Below are 20,109 nucleotides of genomic sequence, written 5' to 3'. Positions count from 1 at the left end.
GGCTCCATCAATCTACGCCGCTGACCTTTCCACGTTCACCGGCGGAAATGAATGAATGCATCACTTTTAGTATTACCACACATGCGCGTGTGCAAGAAACAGTTTGCAAAGAAAAAACTTATAGAAGCGTCTGTAGAAGACAATGCAACCCTTCTTTAGTCTCGAGTCTACATTGATGGAGCTCTTTGTCTCCACACTTCTGCACCGAGAAGTGTATTCTGTGGAGGTTGAATTGGGAGATAATGGGACTCTTAATTGGCTGGGCTTTTACAAAATGGATGGCTGTTTAAGTTTCAAGGGCAGCGCTTGGTCTGTAGTGTGGCTCTGAAAGGACTGAATGGAAATGTAACTCCTGCATCTGAGAGAACAATGAGATGAGAAAAGAAATGGGCTCTAGTGGCTTCTTACATGCAGATGATTATGAATACAAATGTGTTTTTCTTGCTCCAGACTTTGCTCATTGTTGGTTTTAATTTAAAAAATAGCGACCTTAAATAGGTTTCAGATACGGTCCTGCATTCCTTAGGATTTTAGTAACAAAATGTTAGTTTAAAGATCACCTGTTATTCTTACTTGAAGAGGTTTCTGGGTTATAGTAAAAATTGTATTAAATTTTTAGTGCAAAATCAAAATCATAGTCTGCTCAATTCTACCTGAGCTGTTTTAGGGTGTCTTGTCTCTTTAAATCCAAATAAGCTGCTGCAGGCCACGCCCCCCAACTCCACATTTACACCCATATGTGAAAATGGCTGCAAATGGATGTAAAATTATACATCTGTACATCTTTGAAAAACAGAAGTGGAGCCTCCTGCACAACCAACAAAAATGCAACAAGTCAACAACAAAACACGTGTCTTTTCCAGCAGCCATTGTACAGCGCATAGAGCAGTAGAGCCAGCTGACCAAATGTGCTGGAGCTCTGCTTTGGTTGCTGGGTAACAGCAAAGTGGCTGTTTTTGAAGTGGCTCATTTTCCAGACACCAAAAAACCAGTGTGTTTTTTTTTTTTCTAGATTTTGAGCTGTTTTTAGAGGCAGTTGATACACAAATGGAAGCACAAAAACAAAATTTAAATTTTGTTACCATTCAGGACTGGCTTGAATAGGAAGATTATATAACTTTTTAAATTTAATTTTTGAAGTGAACAGTTTCACATTGGAGGTTTAATGTTCCCACTCAGACGAGAAGAACTCGGCCGAGGACGGACCGCACCATCCAGAAAGGAGCAGCCATGTTCTGATGGACGGAGAGCGAGTTGAGGAGCGGGACGAGGCGATGGAGGAGAGGAAAACCAAGGCGCTGAGCTTGCTCTCCAAGCTGCAGGACAACGCCCCACAGCGGAGCAAAACCAGCAGGAGCCGCTCCAACTTTGAGGACTGTGAGTTTATCCTGACACTTTCAGCATTTCTAATTTAAACACAGTTTGGTAGGAACTAGCTACATTTACTCAACTACATTTATTTGAGTAACTTTATAACTTGATTAAAAATATGTTGAAGCAGTGTTACTTTACTTGGTTACTCTGTGGACCTCTGAATTTAAATAATAAAGCAGAGACCGATTTAATGAAACAGATGATTAAATGCTGAACTAAAACTAGGAATGACCTGAAATCAGAATTTTTTCAATATAAAAAACAACTACAATAAGGAAATGAACAAATTCCAGAATAAATCCTTCCTTCCTTATTATTTTCCCTTTCATTTGTAATAAAGTGCCATTATTACATTTAGCAGCGGATATATAAGATTGATTGACAGCGCAAAGATCCTCCTCCTGGCTCTGATTGGTTGCTTTTGACAGCAAGCCAATCAGGGAGGAGAATATTACTCTTAATGTCAAAACATGGTGACAGTTTTAATAAACACAGATAAAAGATATTTTTGTAAAATTTCCATACTCTAAAATGACAAAAATACATATTTATATGAAGGCTTTTTTTCTACTTTAACGAGATTTACACTTAATTAGTTAAATTGTGGTATTTCTAAAGCTTAAGATTACACAATCAGTGGTTTATTTTTGCCTCTGAGTCTCTTTGTTTGTCCTCATGCGTTGTTTGTGGGTTCATTAAAATGCTTCTGCCTTTCAGTCCACCGTCTGCCACCGGTCCAGACTCTTGTGGCCCCTCATTAGGCTCTGAAAGGGACTAACGGGTTTTAATTGGTCTTGTTTCATCCAACACTGACTGCTTGCCCGTGGATTCCCAAAATTCTCAGCTCCCCCCGCGCACACACACGCCAGCAGCTTCCTGTACTCGGCCACCCAGTGACCCGGCGGGTCAGCGCCGGTTAGCGGGAGCCGCCATGTGGCTCGTGTCTGAAGTCAACAGTCACTGATGAAGAGAAGAAGAAGACAGTCTGGACACAAAGAGCAGATTCAGTCAGTTGGTCATTAAGCTGCTGCAGGAACGGCAGCATAACGACCAACATCCAACCATTAAATCATCATCCAACCAACCATTAAACCATCATCCAACCAACCATTAAATCATCATCCAACCAACCATTAAATCATCATCCAACCAACCATTAAACCATCATCCAACCATTAAATCATCATCCAACCATTAAACCATCATCCAACCATTCAACCATCATCCAGCCATTAAACAATCATCCAACCATTAAACCATCATCCAACCATTAAGCCATCATCCTACCATTCAACCATCATCCAACCATTAAACCATCATCCAACCATTAAGCCATCATCCTACCATTCAACCATCATCCAACCATTAAACCATCATTCAATCATTAAACCATCATCCAGCCAACCATCCAACCATTAAACCATCATCCAACCATTAAGCCATCATCCTACCATTCAACCATCATCCAACCATTAAACCATCATTCAATCATTAAACCATCATCCAGCCAACCATCCAACCATTAAACCATCATCCAGCCATTAAACCATCATCCAACCATTAAACCATCATCCAACCATTAAGCCATCATCCTACCATTCAACCATCATCCAGCCATTAAACCATCATCCAGCCATTAAACCATCATCCAACCATTAAACCATCATCCAACCATTAAGCCATCATCCTACCATTCAACCGTCATCCAACCATTAAACCATCATCCAGCCAACCATCCATCCATCATCCAACCATTAAACCATCATCCAACCATCCAACCATCATCCATCCATCCATCCATCAACTCACCCACCCTGTTTTTACCTAGCAACAACCTGTTGAGTAATTTGCGCTGCAGCAGTTTCAGGCTTCACCACCATACCTCATAGCTGCTTAAAAATAAAAAAAACAATGCCACCAGTTTGGCAGTATTTCAGATATCTAAAACAAAAAACTAATCAATAATTATCAATATCAACTGATATGAAACACTTATATCATCCAGCCCTAAAAGTAGCGATACTTCATAGTAAAAATACTTATGTAAACCCAAAACGTACAAAAAAAATACTCCTAAAAGTATATTTTTTCCAAAAAGTTACTTTAGTAAACATAACTAGCAGCTCTGTATGGGACACCTGTCGGCGTTGGGTCGACTCCACTTTGTCTCCACCCACCATCAGCAGTGTATATCAGGGCTAACTTGTTTCCAAGCAGTGAAACACAATAATAAACATCAAACAACAAAACCCAGTCGACTAAGAAGAGATGAGAGGAGGTTGTAGTAATGGGACCTCCTTCTGAAAACACACACACTCCTCTCAGTGAGTGTGTGTTCAGGTACACTGCCTTTATGCAACTCCTGTTTGCTCAGCCTTTGCTCTGCAATTATGTGTTTACCATTGGTCCCGAATAACTGGGCAAACAAACAGCTCGCCTATTGATGAGCGGCAGCGTGGAATATGGCCGCCGCATTCAGAGAGAGAGAGGGAGCGCGGAGTAAATCTGTCAAAGGCTCCATTATGTGGTGTCCAAACAGAGAGCGCCCTCCACAATGGCCTTATTAATGTGACAATGTCAAGGAGCGGCGGAGCAATAATAGCAGATGATTTTTCTTTATGAGGTTATCTCTGGAAATCTGCTCTCGCATTAAAGCAGATGATTTGGCCTACGGGAGTCGTATCGGCGACGATCTGAGCTGATTGGTCTAAAGTGTGTCCGTGTGTGTGCGGAAAGCGTGGGCTGCGGTTTGTGGTGAGCTGGATGGCATGCAGCCAGAGACAGGAGTGTGGCTGCTACGTGTGTCTTTGTTTGTTTTCCTAGCAGAGCCTGAACCCCCCTCAACACACACACACACACACACACTTTGTGTTGTTGGAGAAAGTGCAGGGGCGGGGTTGGAGAGTTGTGTGTTTGTTTCAGGAAAACAGTGCGTGCGGGAGAATGTTATCGCCTTTCATATTGTGCCGACTCATTAAAGAAGTTCTGCTCTGATCGGATTTCTGCGACTAAAAACAGCTGCTCTACGTCTGTTGTACTTCATCAGATCGTTCCTCAAAGATCAACATTAAAAAATAAAGCGTTATTTATATTTCGAGGCTCAGGATTCTAATGTAAAGCTGCAGTACACTGCAAAAACACAAACTCTTACCAAGTATTTTAGTACACTTGAAATAAGACAAGCTAACTTAAAAGCTACTTTTCAGCAAAAATATAGAGGCTTGTTTTAAGTAAATAATTCCTTAACATTGATGAAAAATTACTAGTTCTACTGGCAAATTAATTAACTTACAACATGGGAAAAGTGGCTTGTTATAAGTTAAATAATCTGCCAATGGAACTAGAACTTTTTCGTCAATATTAAGTAATTTACCCAAAACAAGTCTTTCTATCTTGCTATAAAAATTACTTGTAATAAGATTTGTCTTATTTCAAGTTTACTAAGATATTTGCACTAGAAATGAGACCAAAAATACTTGGTAAGATTTTGTGTTTTTGCAGTGTATGTATCTTTTATCCAAAAAAGTGTTTTTTACATTATCATGGTATAAACCAGATAATCCGTGAAAAAATCAAGTTCCTTTTCCTTCTCCCAGTTCTCCCAGTTCTAAGTGCAGAAACAACCAATCAGAGCCAGGAGGAGGGGTTTAGCACTGTCAATCACTCTCCGCTAATGTAAAAAAAACCCCACAATTTTGTAATTACTGTGTTTCCCTTAAATAAGAAACAGCATTAAAATTACATGTGAATAAGTTTAACACTATAAGTCATTAAAAACCATTCTGTGACATCATCCTCTCACCACTTCCTGTCTTCTTCTTCTTCATCTTTTCCAGCAGTAGTAATGTCTGATTGTTGATCCTGTGACTCAGGATGCTAATAAAGTGTTTCCATTGGAGATTTGCAAAATACACTAATTTCAATATAGACAAAAAACAACTTCATAGTAGCACAAAAACTCCCACTAAGCAAATTTATTTACGTAACGTTATGATCAACGGAAATGCAGCTGTGACTGGACGGTGAACAGCTCTTTAGTTCTGGTCAAAACATAATTTTTGAGAATTAGTCAATTTTCCTGAGAAATTTGTAAAACATTATCTAATTGAACTAAACTTGATTTAAATAAAGCAAATGCTGGACCACTATAAGTGAATCTATATCACTTTAATTATCAGAGTAAATTACCTTTTCTATGTTGTTCTGAATTTACTGAGCAGCACTTATAATTTAGAGATGACATTTTGTTTTACATTTAAGAGCAAATCTGATTTTTTGTTGTTTTTAAAGAAATGTAAATTCCTAATTACTGAGAAAATTGAAATAATAGAGTAACTCAGTCTACTTTAATGTAAACTTAAAGATGCAGGATTGATATTTTGCGTCCTCCTTTCTGACTTTATTCACTGTTTATAAGATCTGCACTTCACATCCTACACTATTGCAAACAGATCTGCATCGTAACACCTGTTGATTTGCAGGATCATCACATTAATAATAATACATAAAACATCCCATAAATCCATTTTTTGTAGCTTTTATACTCCTTGAACAGTTTAGACGTTGTGTGTAAATGTATTTTGATGCCGTTAATCACATGTTGCTGTGGAAGTGGGCCATGCGATCCATCGTTCTTCGGCTCTATAAAAGGGGGTCACCTCCTCCCTGCCGCTCAAAGCGACCTTTGTGTTGAATTATGGGACACTATAGACAGTGTGTTGACATTCAAAAGTCTGGGATTAGGCGGGAAAGAGAGCAACAAACAAATTTAAAAAACGTTAAACACAAAGGAGCTTCTGTGTGGGTAATTAAAAATAAACTCTCTTTACTTTAAAAATAACAAATCAATTTAACTAGAAAGTGCAGATTTACAGTAAATGTCTCATGTTCACCCGTGGAGATTTTATTATTGAGCGATTAAATTCAGGTAAACACAAGATGACAGAAAAGTTTATAAATCTAATGTTGAACCAGATGTTTTCATCATTAATATGAAGGAAATGGCAGCAAATTATTATTTAATTCCTTTTATTTTTGCCTGTGTTTGCTGCTGCTTATCTCCCTTCTAAGTTTCTGAGTCTGGCCTTAACCGAATAGATTTTTTTTAACACCAATAGAGTGTAAAAATATTTGGACATTTTCCAGTTGTTGGTCGAAACCCGGCATGAATTGCCCTGCGTGTCAGAAATGAAAATATGAATCATAATCAGAAGAGCGGCCTTGTCAAACGAGCAGCTCGGTGCTTTTCTTCATGTGCAGCTGCAGGTCTGAAAACGAGGTCCAAGCGCGTGGTAAATGAGTCGTGACCCGCAGGCTGCTTGCAGAAGGATGCAGGAGTGAACAAACAGGAACAAAACATAAAAACAAACGCCTAGTGAAAGCATGAGCCTCCCTGCTCATCATCATCATCATAGCCCTATTCTTCCTCTCTCAATTGCAACTGAATCGCCTCGGTCTCATTACAGATTACAGCCTGAGCGGAGTGACTCTCCCCTTTCTCTCGCCTTTCTCCACACAGCCCCTCTCTTGATTAACATTTTCTGCTAGGCTTCACACCAAAGGCCCAACCTGTGTCCTTTAAAGGCAGGGTGAAAAAAAAGCCATCAAGCGCTGGAGTGGAATCAGATAAGGCTATCAGGCGGGAGGCTTTGCTGCCTCGGCTTTGTCCTGCTCCTCCACCCGCCCTCGCTTCCTCCACCAGTCTCTCACTCCACTGCGTCTTTTGTTCGGTTGATTCCCTGACGGAGCGCTGCGCTCGGCCTGGGACCACCTCCAGCAACCAGCGTTGGTGTTCAGGGTCTCACACAGCTGCACACATCAACGTTATTTAATAAAACTGAGCAAAAAGTTGCCAAAAAACTGAGCAATCAGCAGAAATTGCCCCTGCAATAACACATCAAGTACAATTGTTGTCTTCATTGTTCGTCCTAATGAAGGATCATGGTCAACTCGAGGCGTTTGGAGTTATTTAGATTCTGAAAGTATGGATTTTAAGCTTTCCAATGAAGTCAAACAAATGGAAATCAAAAAAGAAGAAGTTGTTCTTTAATAACCTTTATGGCTATTTGTAATTTAGAAGCACAATAAAAGAAAAATAGACTGCAGTTGCTTCAACAGAAACAAAAATCCTCTTCTGCGCCAGTAAGTATAACACTTATCCACCAATTTCTATCAATTGAATTTATCTGTTGTATTTAATTAGCTTAATTTAATCATTTTAATTAAATAAAATCACATTGGTTGTTGACTTGCGAACACAGTTTTATAAGCAAGTAAAGTCGTAATAAACAAAGAACAGTTCTCACCAACTGAGATTCGTTTAAAGCTTAGTGTCGTTCAAAGAATCATATTGCTAGTGAACAACATCAATACTCTCACTTTGAGCTAACGCTACGGCAAATAAACAGGTGTTTACATGCAGTTCCTTGCGGACCACTAGGGGGCACCAGCGGAAAGACTGTCCTGGCATCCGGTAGTCCGGTAGACTCATTTCGAATGAAAACCAAAATTGCAACATTTGTTACATTTTCAGCTGCTGTGGTTCTTATTCAAACTGCACTGTGTCAAACGAGCCAAACTTTTGAAAACCTTGTTCCCCTCCTCACCTCCGGGGGCGCTGCACTAATGACCACTGAGGGAAATTACATGAAAACCACCGAAGAAGACATGAACGCAACTTCCTTCTTTGTGAAATGTAAACAAATTGGAGTAGTGTCAGATTTCTGCGGTCGTAGGACCACGAGTCCACGAGCCATTTCTTCCGCTAACACTAGACTAGCACGTTTGTTTTGGTTGAATTTACCCAGAATGCCCTGCACTTTGCTTCACTTCCTGTTTTTGGAAGCTAGAGTTCACGTCAACCAAACAGAGGCCAAGGTTTTTAGGTGTAGTGAACATTTGCCATGTGTAAACATCAACATCTACGCTTTTCGTAGCCTGGTTGATTTGCTCCAAACCAGTAGATGGAAAGATGTCTGATTTACATTTTCTTCTTTTTTTCTTGAAATTGGATGAAAACACATCTATTGTTGTGTAAGCAATGGTCACCTACCAAATAAATGTACAACCAGCATCATTTAGAATTGAAATGGCCTCATGCATAGCAACCATTTACCTGTTTGTTACAGTCATTGTAATAAGCGTCAGTTATGTAGACATCTGACCCAATCATGCTTTGCGTGGCCTGGTTGATTCATGCCAAACCAGAAGATAGAAAGACCCCAAATTCGCTAAATTTTAAAAGTTTGCTTAATATTTGGATGACAGCTGGATGGAGAAGACCTGGTGGTAAATAAATTTTCTTTGAGTCGCCTCAGAACAAGAACGGATGGCGGCTAACACCCAGCAGTGAAACAATCCAAGGCAACTGAACTGCAGCTCTAAGTTATCTAAGAATCGGAGGATCCATTCTCTGATCCGGCCAACAGGGACGAGTCCGGACTTTAAATCCCTGCAGGTTCGCATGCAGGCTGCCTCACCCTGCCATCCTAGATATTTGCAAACAGATGCTGCGACGGCAGCCTGCAGGTTTTTTGATCAATCAAGCTTTAACAAGTCAAGTTGACTGGCTGCAAATGTAACATTTTGCATCTGAAAGGCGAGGCCTGGTTTTGATTAGGCCTAAGCTGATAAATGGCCGATTCAAACAGGCCCCCCTGCTACTGCGGAGAAACCCCAGAGGTCCAGAGGTTTAAGTCCAGACTGATATCAACTCTGTTGCTCCTCTTTCTTCAGGAAACCCATGAATAGATCCATTATCCAGGGATTCTTTCTCATCTCCTAAATTGAAGTGGCAGCAGCTTAAAAGCCTCTTTTTAAGGCAGCCATTTCTTTCCTCCCTCCCAAATTTGCCTAATGAAATATTCATGGTTTGTCTCAGTTTGCCCTCCTCTGATAATCTCTACTTTTATTTTTAGGATTATGAGACAAACATATTTCGCAGAGTTGCAGCTAAATCCAGAGATTTGACCATTTTTTGAGGTAGTAGTGCTGAGGTGGTTTACACTGTGTGTATTAACCCTTTATGATCTAAGTTTCAAATCTCCGCCTGGATATTTTTGCTTATTTTAATTGTACAAAGTTCTTTAAATGTCCTATTAGTAAATATATTTGCCCATTTCTCCATAACAACTGGAACTTTCAATATCTAGCAAGTTATTTTCACAATTTTCCATCTATTAAAAGAATGTCTCATCAGATTAATTTCACTTCCTGTTGCAGCGGGAGTGAAATTACCGTAATAACCCAACATTAGCTGGAAAGCGCAATGTCTCCCTTTCAGAAACCGTTGGGATTTACCAGATAGCGCAAAGTGTGGCGGAGTTACGGTGCTGCAAACCTGGCTGAATTGTCGCCGCTCTGTTCAGTCTGTGAGGGTTAAAACATTAAGTTTGATATCTTAAAAAAGGGCAATAATAAGGAAATTAAGACATAAATTAGCAAATAAGCTTAAAAAGATAAAATACTAATTAGTTCAAGCTATACTTTTAAACCCAGAAATGTAGTGCAGAAAATATGCAGGATACTTTGATACAAACTGAAGTCTTGACCACGATGGAGTCGACTTGTCAGAAACTAGCAGTGAGTCTTTACTTTTATTTTATTAATTAAAACTCCAAAGGAAACAAATTAGAGTTGAAATGTAATTCAGTGTTAGTGGTGCTAAATCTGAACAAATTTATGAAACAAACAAAAATAAAAAACACAATAAGTTCAAGGTTTTTATTAAATCAATACATCCTGAAAAAAAGAAAAGTTGAAATGCTTTTTGACTGATGTAAGATGATTTTTAACTGGTAGCTTACATTTGATTTAAATACGTTACGCAGCTGCAAACCTAAATGGGTAAAACAAAATATCCCTTTTAATGAAATTTGGCTCCTTTTTTAAAAAAGAAAAACTAAATGTTTCAATAGCAAAGTCACACAGCTTAAATGAGATATTTAAGGCGAATATCTCATTTAAAATTCAACAAAACAAAATTCTCCATGGACATTTAAAAATGCTTCCTCACACTTTAACTCCTGTTGTTTTCTTCTTTTGTCTTTCTCAGTCGACTTTCTGGCAAAGTATTGCATTTTCAGTCAGGAGAAGCTGGTGGAGTACAAAAGGGCTTTTGAAGCAGTAAGTGAAGGGCGATTTAAACCCTTTTTGTTCTTTCTCTTTCAGCAGCAGATTCTGTTTCACTCACTGGTTTGTGTTGCTCTCAGTCGGAGGGAAGGTGTGGAGTCTGCAGGCTCATAATGTCCACATAACGTGAACTTTTTCACTTTTTAAAAACACAAATCAGTGGGATGTGTTGGCATTAAATTTAAAGGAAAAATTATGCTTATAATTCACTAAAATAGAAGTTTCAATTTAGTATTTCATCATCTGAGAATGGAAAGAGTTTTAGAGTTGTTGGATGAGAAGGTCTAGTCAAAGTCTAAATCTGTTTGACAGGATTAAAAGGTGATGGAAAATATTCACAAACACTATTTACCCAATCTAACTGAGACTGGAGTATTTAGCAGGAGAATAAGAAATAGTTTTAATAAATATGTAAAGTTACATAATGGAGTAATTTTTATAGCAGAAATTGTCACGAGGAAGTGATCAACATTCAGATTTTCTTCTCTATTTTGTTACAAATTTAAATATTTCCATTGAAGCTTCTTCAAATAAAGCAACAGATTATTTTTTTGTGTGCAGGAGGACAGCGACTCTGACGGCTACATCTCCTGCCTGCAGGTTCTGCTCGCTCTCAAAACCATCATCCCTCCTGAGCTGCTGTCCGAAAAAGAAGAGATCTACGTCTACAGGGTAGATCAGTGACGAACCGCAGCGCAGCGGCGCTCGCTTCCTGCCGTAACGCCAACGTCCCGTTTCAGATCCTGGAGATGGTGGACTTCAGGGTGACAGATGGGCTGGTGGACCTGAGGCTGTTCGCCGTGATTGCGAGCCTGGCGCAGAAAATAGCCTCCATGGAGTAAGTGAAAAGGCGGACGCACTCCTCCATAGAGCCACAGGCTGGAGGAGGAGTCACTGACCTGCCATAAATAAGGATGAGAGTTTGCACCCAAGTTTGTTCCACTGATCTTGGCGTTGTGTGTGGGTCTCTTTGAACCGCGTTGAGTTGTCTTGTATCTGCTACACTTCAGTTTCTGGGCCATATCCGCACTCTCTGAAGCATTATTTCATGATTTATGAAAGCTAATGGGTGTTTATTTTTATTGGAAAAAAACTAAAATTTTATATCATCCTGAATTTTAATGTGAACTGGTGTGAATTTGGCTGGTTGATACTTGAGAAATAAGACTCCTCATTACGTTTAAAGGGAATCTATTATCAAAAATTCACATTTTACAAATTTTTCTACTTCCATTTGAGTTTCTACTCCTATAAACAGCTCAAGCACTTAAAAGAAACACCCAAACTAATTTCTTTTGGTATCTGGAAAATGGAACTGTTTCAGAATCACAACTTAGCAAGCACTGCCTGTTACCTAGCAACCCAAGCAGAGTTCTGCTCATCACCTAGCAACCCCAGCAGAGTTCTGCTCGTTATCTAGTAACCCCAGTTGAGCTTCAGCACATTTGGTCAGTATGCGCTGTACAGTGGCTGCTGGAAAAGAGTTTTATTGTTGTCTCAACATCCAGTTACCACTTGCTGGATTTTGTTGGTTGTGCAGGAGGCTCTACTTCTGCTTTTCAAATGTGTACGGTGGGAAAATTACACGTTTGTTTGGAGCTATTTTCACATGCGTGTGTAAAGGTCAAGTTTACACTCACAGTTTGTTGCCGTATACCAAAGGTTTTGTAACAATATTTTGGACTTTCTAAGAATATAAACAATATTCAAGTATTTGAAAATTATGAAGTTAAGTTTTTTTTTTTTTTAATTCTTTTGCTACATCTGTAAAAAAAAAAAAGTGAAACAGTTTTATTTTTCTAGGGCTAATTTAAACACAAGACTCTTAAAGCTGCAGTATGAAGCTTTTATAAAATTTTTTTTTCATATTTGTTAAAATTGTAACCATGTTGTTATAGATTGTTATGAGACAGATAATCTGTGAAAAGATGAATCTCCTCCACCTCATCCCTGAGCTACTATTGCCATCTGAAGAAATGTATCGCTCCAGGTCAAAAACAACCAATCAGAGCCAGGGGGAGAGTCTTAACGTGGTCAATCATCCTCTTGTACTCGCTGCTAAATGGGCTAATGATGGAGAAACTACTTACTGTTACAGGAAAACGGTTTATCCGCTGCTAACTAGCTTTAGCATTCACAACAGACGCTGCATAGCACACACCAAGAGGACAAATATATACTTTTATATATAAATATATTTTATATAAAAATAATATTTTTAAAATATATAAAAATAAGTATATTTCATTTTTATATAAAACATATTTTAATATAAATATACACTTATATTTATATAAAAAATATAGGTATTTTAATAAAAATATAAAAAAAATTATATTTATGTTCATAAAAAACTATACAAATAATTTTTTTATATTTACAAAAGTATAAACTTTTTACACTTTTATAAATATGAAAATATAAAAACCTTTTGTATTTTTTTTATAAAAGTTACATCCTGCAGCTTTAATCAAGACCATTTTACGAGATCAGATCAAAGACTGGTTTCTTTGAAGCTTATTGATTGTTCCATCTTTGATCATTTTATTCAGATTGCATCAGTTTTTAGATTGATCAGACATATGTGAGAACATGTCACTGGATCCAGGGAATCAGCTGTGAACAGGCTGAACTTTGCTGGGCCAAACTTTGGCCTCGGCGTCCCCGTGTCCCAACGTTATGCTCCATATGCCGCAGATTCCCACACACAGCGTTTTGTTTTTCCTCGGCCTTGCCCCCGGGGTCTAAGGCTTCCTGCAGACAGCAGCGAGTGGAGCCAAGCTCGCTCCGGAGGTCCCCCGGGGGTCAAGGCCTGCACCCGGAGCCTTCACCCCGCTCTGAGAGCGCCCTCTCAGCGGGGCCGGGGCCGGGGTCACGGGTCCCCTGATTTACGGCCGACTCTTTGTGGGCTGGAGGCGGCCTGTTGCCTGACTGCCGCGCTGGCACAAAAACACCAGGGTGTCTGCTCTGTGTGGAGGCAATTATCGTAATGATAATGAATGTCCGTATTAAACCTCTTTACACAAAACTCCTCTTTGCAATTTCAATAATAAGCAGGGAGGCGATGAGCGTTCATAATGCCGCCTCCCAAACAAGAAGAAAACAAAAGCATCTCATCCGTACTGAACTGGACTGATCCTCTTACCTGTTTCACTTAATCCTGTTGTCTCTAATCCCGCTTTGGAAATGAGCCGCTACAGTAGTTACACAATCAGCCTTTCTGACCATGCGGAGATCTGAGGAGGTGTGTTTCTTGGCCTCCTCCCCCCCTCTGTCTCCTCCTTTCTTCCCAGCTTTACCTGTCGCATGTCTTTCATCTCTTGTTGCCTCCTTTTCACTCTGCTGCTTTACCCATCTGTCCCCGCGCTGCATTGTGCGCCACATTCCCTCAGGACGCATCACGTGGTTTGGCAGGAAAGCACAAATAGCATCAGTGGAGCCACGGCGGTCGTCGTTGTGCGTCTTCCTGTCGCTGGACTGAACGAGGGAGCGACTGCTGAAGTGGAATCAACAAAATCCCAGTAGATAAATAGTGTAGAGTTTAGTTTTTAACAATTTTTAGTGATGAAAATTAATGATCAGATCTTGTTTGGGTTTCAGGAACTAAAAAAAATGGCAGGATAAAAATTTTATCTGTATTCAAACAACTGGTCTTGTTTAGTCCAGTTTAATCAAACTCTGGTTCGTTTGAACGTGAAAATCAAACTGATGTGGACCAAAAATCAAACTCTGGTCCACCTAAATAATTAGGTCTCAGTGCGGTGCAAGTGATCTCTGGTACGGTTTGAATGCGTATGTGAACGCCAAGCGGACAGGAGACCGCTTCCAAAAGCAGGAAGCGGGCTACATGCAGGGAATTCTGGGTAAAAAGAACCAAAACGGATGCACTAGTTTTGTTCTAGCAGGAAAAATGCATCATGGTCTTTACCAACAGAGAGATCCTACAACCGCTAAAAATCTGATGCTTCTCCATTTTTGTTTACATTTTGATAAGAAGGAAGCTGAGCTCATGTTTCCTGTGTTTCTTGGTGCAGCGCCCCCACAGGCGAGGAGGGGAACAGGCGTTTCAATCAATTTGGCTTGTTTGACAGTGTGAAAGCGAGTTGCAGCTGATAAAAATGCAACAAATGTTGCAATTTTGGTCCCCAGTTGAAAGGAGTCTATCAGGTGTGAAAACACTTTTAGTTTTAGTGGGCAGTCTGCTTTTGAACGTAAAGCTTCTTCACTTTTAAGAGTTGAGGAATGTTTCTTTTACACCAATTAAAGAACATAAACTACACTGCTTGACCAAACAAATGCCAGAAAATAAAAGTCACACACTAATATTCTGTTGGACAGACATTCGCTTTGTTTACAGATGTCATACAAACAGGAGAAAAGGACTCAAATGCAAAACTAAACAAAGTGACATAAAGTCAAGGATACCTTAATCTAGTTTGTGGTCCGTTTACAAAGTTTCAACACTGCAAAAACAAAAAATCCAAAGGATTTTTGGTCTAGTTTCAAGTGCAAATATCTTAGTGCACTTGAAATAAGACAATTAACTCACAAGTATCTTCTAAAATATTTTCACCAAACCCTGAACAGAAATAGTTGGTAACATTTTGTTTGACCATCCTGCTTAAAATATCCCCAAACAACTCTGAGCTTTGTCGGATCAAACTGGGTCAGAATCTGTTTGCATCGCCGTCTGCAGGCTCTGCAGCGATGAGGCCGCCAAAATGTTGGGCTCTGCGTAAGTGAGAAGTCTTCTGTGTTGGTCACCGCGGGGGGTCGACAAAAGTAAAATGGGTTAGGCTGTTATTATCCTCGCTCCAGTCCGTCACTGCCGCCTCCCCCACGCCCCGGCTGCTTGTCCTCGCCATTATCTCGCCGGTGTGCTTGTGCGCCGCAAACGAAGTGCAATTAATGATCATTAGCTGCCCTGTCCTGCCTCGTCCTCATCAAAGCCCGGACTCGATGGCCATTCTTTGCCCTAACAGGCCATTGAGCGCTCGGCGAGGAGGGGCTCGCTAACACCAGGCGCTCGTTAGAGACGGGATGACCGTCGCCGTGCCACACGCTGGACTGGAGAGGTCCGTCCCAACACAATCGCTCCACTCTGCCTCTAATTATCCTCGTGGACCAGATTTCATCACATTGCACCAAAGTGTGCTTCGACCGCTCATTCCCCTCCACGCCAACCCCAAGCAGCCCCTTGTCCACGCCCACTGTCCCCCAAATCAGTTTTATCCGTTAATGTGGCGGGATGTCTCCGTGTGCCGACGCATTGTTTGTCTGCGAGGCGGCTGTGAGCAACCACAATGGACTCAAAACACTTTAGCATCACTGGCTGGAAAACTCGGGGTCGCCCGGGACAAACGCGCCAAAAACATCCCGCCCTGGCGTGACTCATATTTACAAACACTCGCCCTAACGCAGCCGAGTCCAAACTTGAAAGCACTCAGGGGCCACAATTTAAAAAATACTGAATTATTTTATTCTGAATTCTCTTATTTTACATAATAAGTGTATTTTTATTTAAAAAGTCCAAATAAAGGATCTCACAGTTGTACAGTTTCCTAATTTCTTGGTCAAAATATCAATTTTAGTTTATTTCCAACAATAAAATGACGACCATTTTAGTTACTGGGTGTGATTAAGTCTGACTTTGAGTACAAAGACCTTAAAATGATCCCAAAAAAAGAAAAACACTTGTTTTGTAGTATCTAGAAATATAGATATAAATCTGTCAGTTAAACCATTTAAACTATTCCTAAATTGTGTGCTGAGGCCACATGAGACTTCCCTTAGGGCCCCTGGGGAGGCCCCTGCGCCACACTTTGGTCAGCCCTGTTTTAAAAGACTTAATTTTATTCCTTTTATGTTTTAATTTTACACAAAAGTTAACCAAAAATCTAGAGAGATATTCCACAAACACATTTCAGCAACAATTTTATTATGTATTTAATTTTACATGCTACCTAGACTTAAACGAAGTTAAAATATTCTATGATGCATAAATTTCTGGTTTAATTTGTTTAATTTAACACCCAGTAATACAATACCTTCACAATAAGTTCCTCAAGTTCATCCATCTTTGTTTCATCAGAAACTTCCCAAACAGCGACAGTGTGGATAGTTAATGCATCCTTAAAAAGTCTTAAATTAATTGATCTAAAAATATTTTTAAATTCATAAGAAATTGACCACAGGTTTTAAATTTAATTTAGACGTCCATATGATTTGTTTGTTTGTTTGTTTTTTCTCTGGACTTCTTTTGTCAGGCAAACGTTTGAGTCACATAAAACATTTTCATCCTTGTATGTTTTTTGCTGCTGTCTTGACCAGGTCACTCCTGGAAAAGAGGTTTTTAATCTCAGTGAGTTATTTTTCCTGCTTTAATAAAAGGTATATAAATACATAGATTATGCTCTATAACTTGAGGCAGTGCTGCTACAGCTAACTAACATCTAATATACCCATGCTAGCAAGTTAGTTAGCTTTTTTGAGTCTGTCATAGGTAAGTGTACATTTTCACACTAAAATAATTACAAAAACACTTTTAATTCCTAAATATTAATAAAAATGTATTAGTTCCTCATTTATTTACTAGCAGATTATTTCTCTTAAAACAGTGTAATTAGCATGTTTTCATCAATATTCATGAATTATTTACTTAAAACAAGCTCCTGTATCTTGCTGAAAGTTTTAAGTTAGCTTTGTCTTATTTCAAGTGATATTTGCAGTAAAATCTAGGTCAAAGTACTTGGTAAGGTTTTGTGTTTTTGCAGTGTCGGATACAGAGTGAATGTATTATTCCTACTGCTAATAAACCCTTGCTAGCAAGTTAGCTAGCTTTTTGGGTTAATTGTGGGTAATTATACATTTTTACAGAAAAAAATTACAAAAATTTCTAATTTCTAAATATTAATGAAAAAGTATTAGTTCTTCTGGCAGATTATTTCACTGAAAACAGTGTAACTTGCACTTTTTCATCAATATTTATGACTTAAAACAAGCTCTTATATCTTGCTGAAATGTTGTACTAACATATTTGCTCTAAAAACTGGACCAAAAATACTTGGTAAGGTTTCATGTTTTTGCAGTGTAGGTTGTGTAGTTTTCCTTCCTTCCCATTCATTTTAAGCTGATTAATTTCTCTCCTTCCCAGTGAGTTCATGCGATCCCTCATCGACAGCATGGACCTGCGCTCCCTTGAAGTGCGTCTCTTTAAAGCGAAGGTAAATCCTGCCTCTCCACATGTTTGTTCTCTTGAATTTGTTTACACAAGACGCACTTAACGGCCTCGATGCAACATCAGATTAACTCTTACGGCCCGAACATCACCTCCGCGGTTCTGCAGGTATAATTGCAATGAAACAAACATCCCAGCTCTTTGAAAAGTGATGCGAAAGCAATGTTTTTTATTTTATTCTGGAGAGCCACTCAGAACCTCATGCATAGAAATGAGGGAATCAAGCTGGAGAAAGGAAGAGGGGGCGCCTTTCCCTTTTCATAGATTAGCACGGCCTTAATCTCATTAAAGTGCCCAGCAGTGAACATGCCGTCCACTCCGCCCCGGCCTGTAATCAGCCCGAGACACACAGCTCATCTCGGGTGGACTGGGCCGAGCCTATACCAGCTGGCAGCGAGGGCGAGGAAGTAGCGGCCGGCAGGACATGAAAGCCTGTGGGTGTGGAAAACGGAGCCAGGTAGGGAGGCTTTGTAATTACAGAGCTGTTAGGGATAGGGTTGTTAACTGGAGAGGCTGCTGGGGGGGGCGGAGGGCTAATTGCCAGAAGGGCTGTTCCCCGGTCCCCTCCCTCTGCTCTGCAATTATTACCTCGACTGCATTAACTGTGCAAACAGGTGCGTCCAAATAGGACCGTGGTAATCTGAGGCTGTGCCACACAAAATCACAAACACATATTCCCACATAAACAAAACAGGTTCCTGAAAGTTGCCCTGCTATGCAAATTTCATGTTTTTGTACTTTTAGTTAAGTTTCTACTGCTGCTAAAAACAGCCCAAACAATTAAAAACAAACAAACACCCAACTGTTTTTTTGGTGTCTGGAAAATCAGCCAATACAAAAACCTTCGGAATGTAAAGGCACTTCCCATCACCTAGCAACCACAGAGAAGGCCAGCCCGTCACCTAGCAACCACAGAGAAAGCCAGTCTGTTACCTAGCAACCCAAACAGAACTCCAGCATGTTTGGTCAATTCAGAAACACTTCATTGCTCCCAGAGGGAAATTAAATGTTGTTGTAACTCATTAATTCATATTCTTCAAAAAGTTATTGAAGGTGGTGATGGCTGTACTGTCTCTACTGCACCAAATCTGAAGAAGCCTCTGACTGAAGATGCTCTGCCTTCTCAAGACAGTCTCATGAAGAGGGCGGTCAGGGTTGCCCATTATTTTCCTGATAGTCTCCAGAGGTTCCACAGTCATCCCCAGAACAGAACCTGCCGTCTTTATCATGGTTGAGCTGGTTTTACTGCTGCATAATGGCTGCTGGAAAAGACAAGTGTTTTGTTGTTAACTTGTTGGAGTATTTTTAGCTAAATGATTCTATATCTGGCTGAAAAATTACTTTGAAAGTTTCTTTTGTCTTATTTCAAATGTACTAAGATATTTGCTCTACAAAAAAAATTAAAACAATACTTGGTAAGAGTTTGTGTAAAGGAAGTATAATGGCTCCAGGATGTTTCTGGTTCCTTCTGAATCTGTTACCCTGGCCTCTGCAGCAGCTCTTCCTGTTCCTCCTGGAGGATCAGCGCGACGCCTCCGGAGCTCAGCGGGGCTTCATCAGCGGCGAGCAGCTGCTTCTGGAGCTGAAGGCCGGCGGCATCCACCTGGAGCAGGAGGCGGCCGTCAGGCTGGAGCTGGAGCGCGTTCCTCCGCTGGACCTGCTGGACTTCCTGGCCTACCTGCCCCTCTTCATGCTCATCCACCAATCAGTGATCGCCAACCCGCTCGACGACTCCGGCTGCTGCTGAGCTCTGCAGCGGCATGTTGGGCCTCAGGGCTCAGAAGATCGGTAGAATAACATATTAAAGGGAATAAATTACCATACTATTAATATTACTGCTCTGTAATGATAAACTTTTACAGTAGTAAAGTAAACCTTTATTGGAAAAGGTCTGCATAAGACTGACATGACAGTCATGAACATGAAGGAGTTTTCATGAATGTTTTACTCCTGTCACTCAGTAAATAACGACATTTTTAAAACAAAGTTTCATTAAAACTTGTGTTTAAGTTTCATTAAAAGTGTTTACTTTGTATTATTTGTAAAATAATGACATTTTTAAAGCCAAATTTTATTAAAACATGCATTTAAAGTGCATTAAAAGTGCATTAAAAATGTCAACTTTGCAATATTTGGTAAAAAATTACACTTTTAAAAGCAAAATTATATTAAAACTTTTGTTTAAAGTCCATTAAAGTTGACAATTTTACATCATTCTTTAAGTAATTACACTTTTAAAACAAAGTTGCATTAAAACCTTGCATAAGTGACTTAAAAGTAAAATGTCAGATTTGTTTTTATGTTGAACGCCATGTCTATTCATCTTAAGTTTTTCTTTTTACTTTAAGACCTAAACTTTGACTCTATCG

General features: G+C 39.7%; 1 protein-coding gene across 1 annotated transcript in view; it reads left to right on the top strand.

The window, feature by feature from the left end:
- LOC106925436 (uncharacterized) overlaps positions 1 to 19,761 on the top strand; it is a 54,301-nt gene extending 34,540 nt beyond the window's left edge. The window contains 9 exon segments of the mRNA XM_088003404.1: positions 1,185 to 1,377; positions 10,427 to 10,497; positions 11,065 to 11,175; positions 11,244 to 11,341; positions 13,797 to 13,844; positions 13,846 to 13,910; positions 13,913 to 14,037; positions 17,661 to 17,726; positions 19,236 to 19,761. Coding sequence (XP_087859530.1) covers positions 1,185 to 1,377; positions 10,427 to 10,497; positions 11,065 to 11,175; positions 11,244 to 11,341; positions 13,797 to 13,844; positions 13,846 to 13,910; positions 13,913 to 14,037; positions 17,661 to 17,726; positions 19,236 to 19,487 — 1,029 coding nt within the window. The 3' untranslated portion in view covers positions 19,488 to 19,761.
- Positions 19,762 to 20,109: the final 348 nt, after the last annotated feature.

Source organism: Poecilia mexicana, unplaced genomic scaffold (genome assembly GCF_051168715.1).
Source record: "Poecilia mexicana isolate PSO_F unplaced genomic scaffold, ASM5116871v1 scaffold_23, whole genome shotgun sequence".
Taxonomy (NCBI): Eukaryota; Metazoa; Chordata; class Actinopteri; order Cyprinodontiformes; family Poeciliidae; genus Poecilia; species Poecilia mexicana.
The sequence above is the reverse complement of the archived record's forward strand: the minus strand, read 5'-3'. Positions and strand labels throughout refer to the sequence as shown.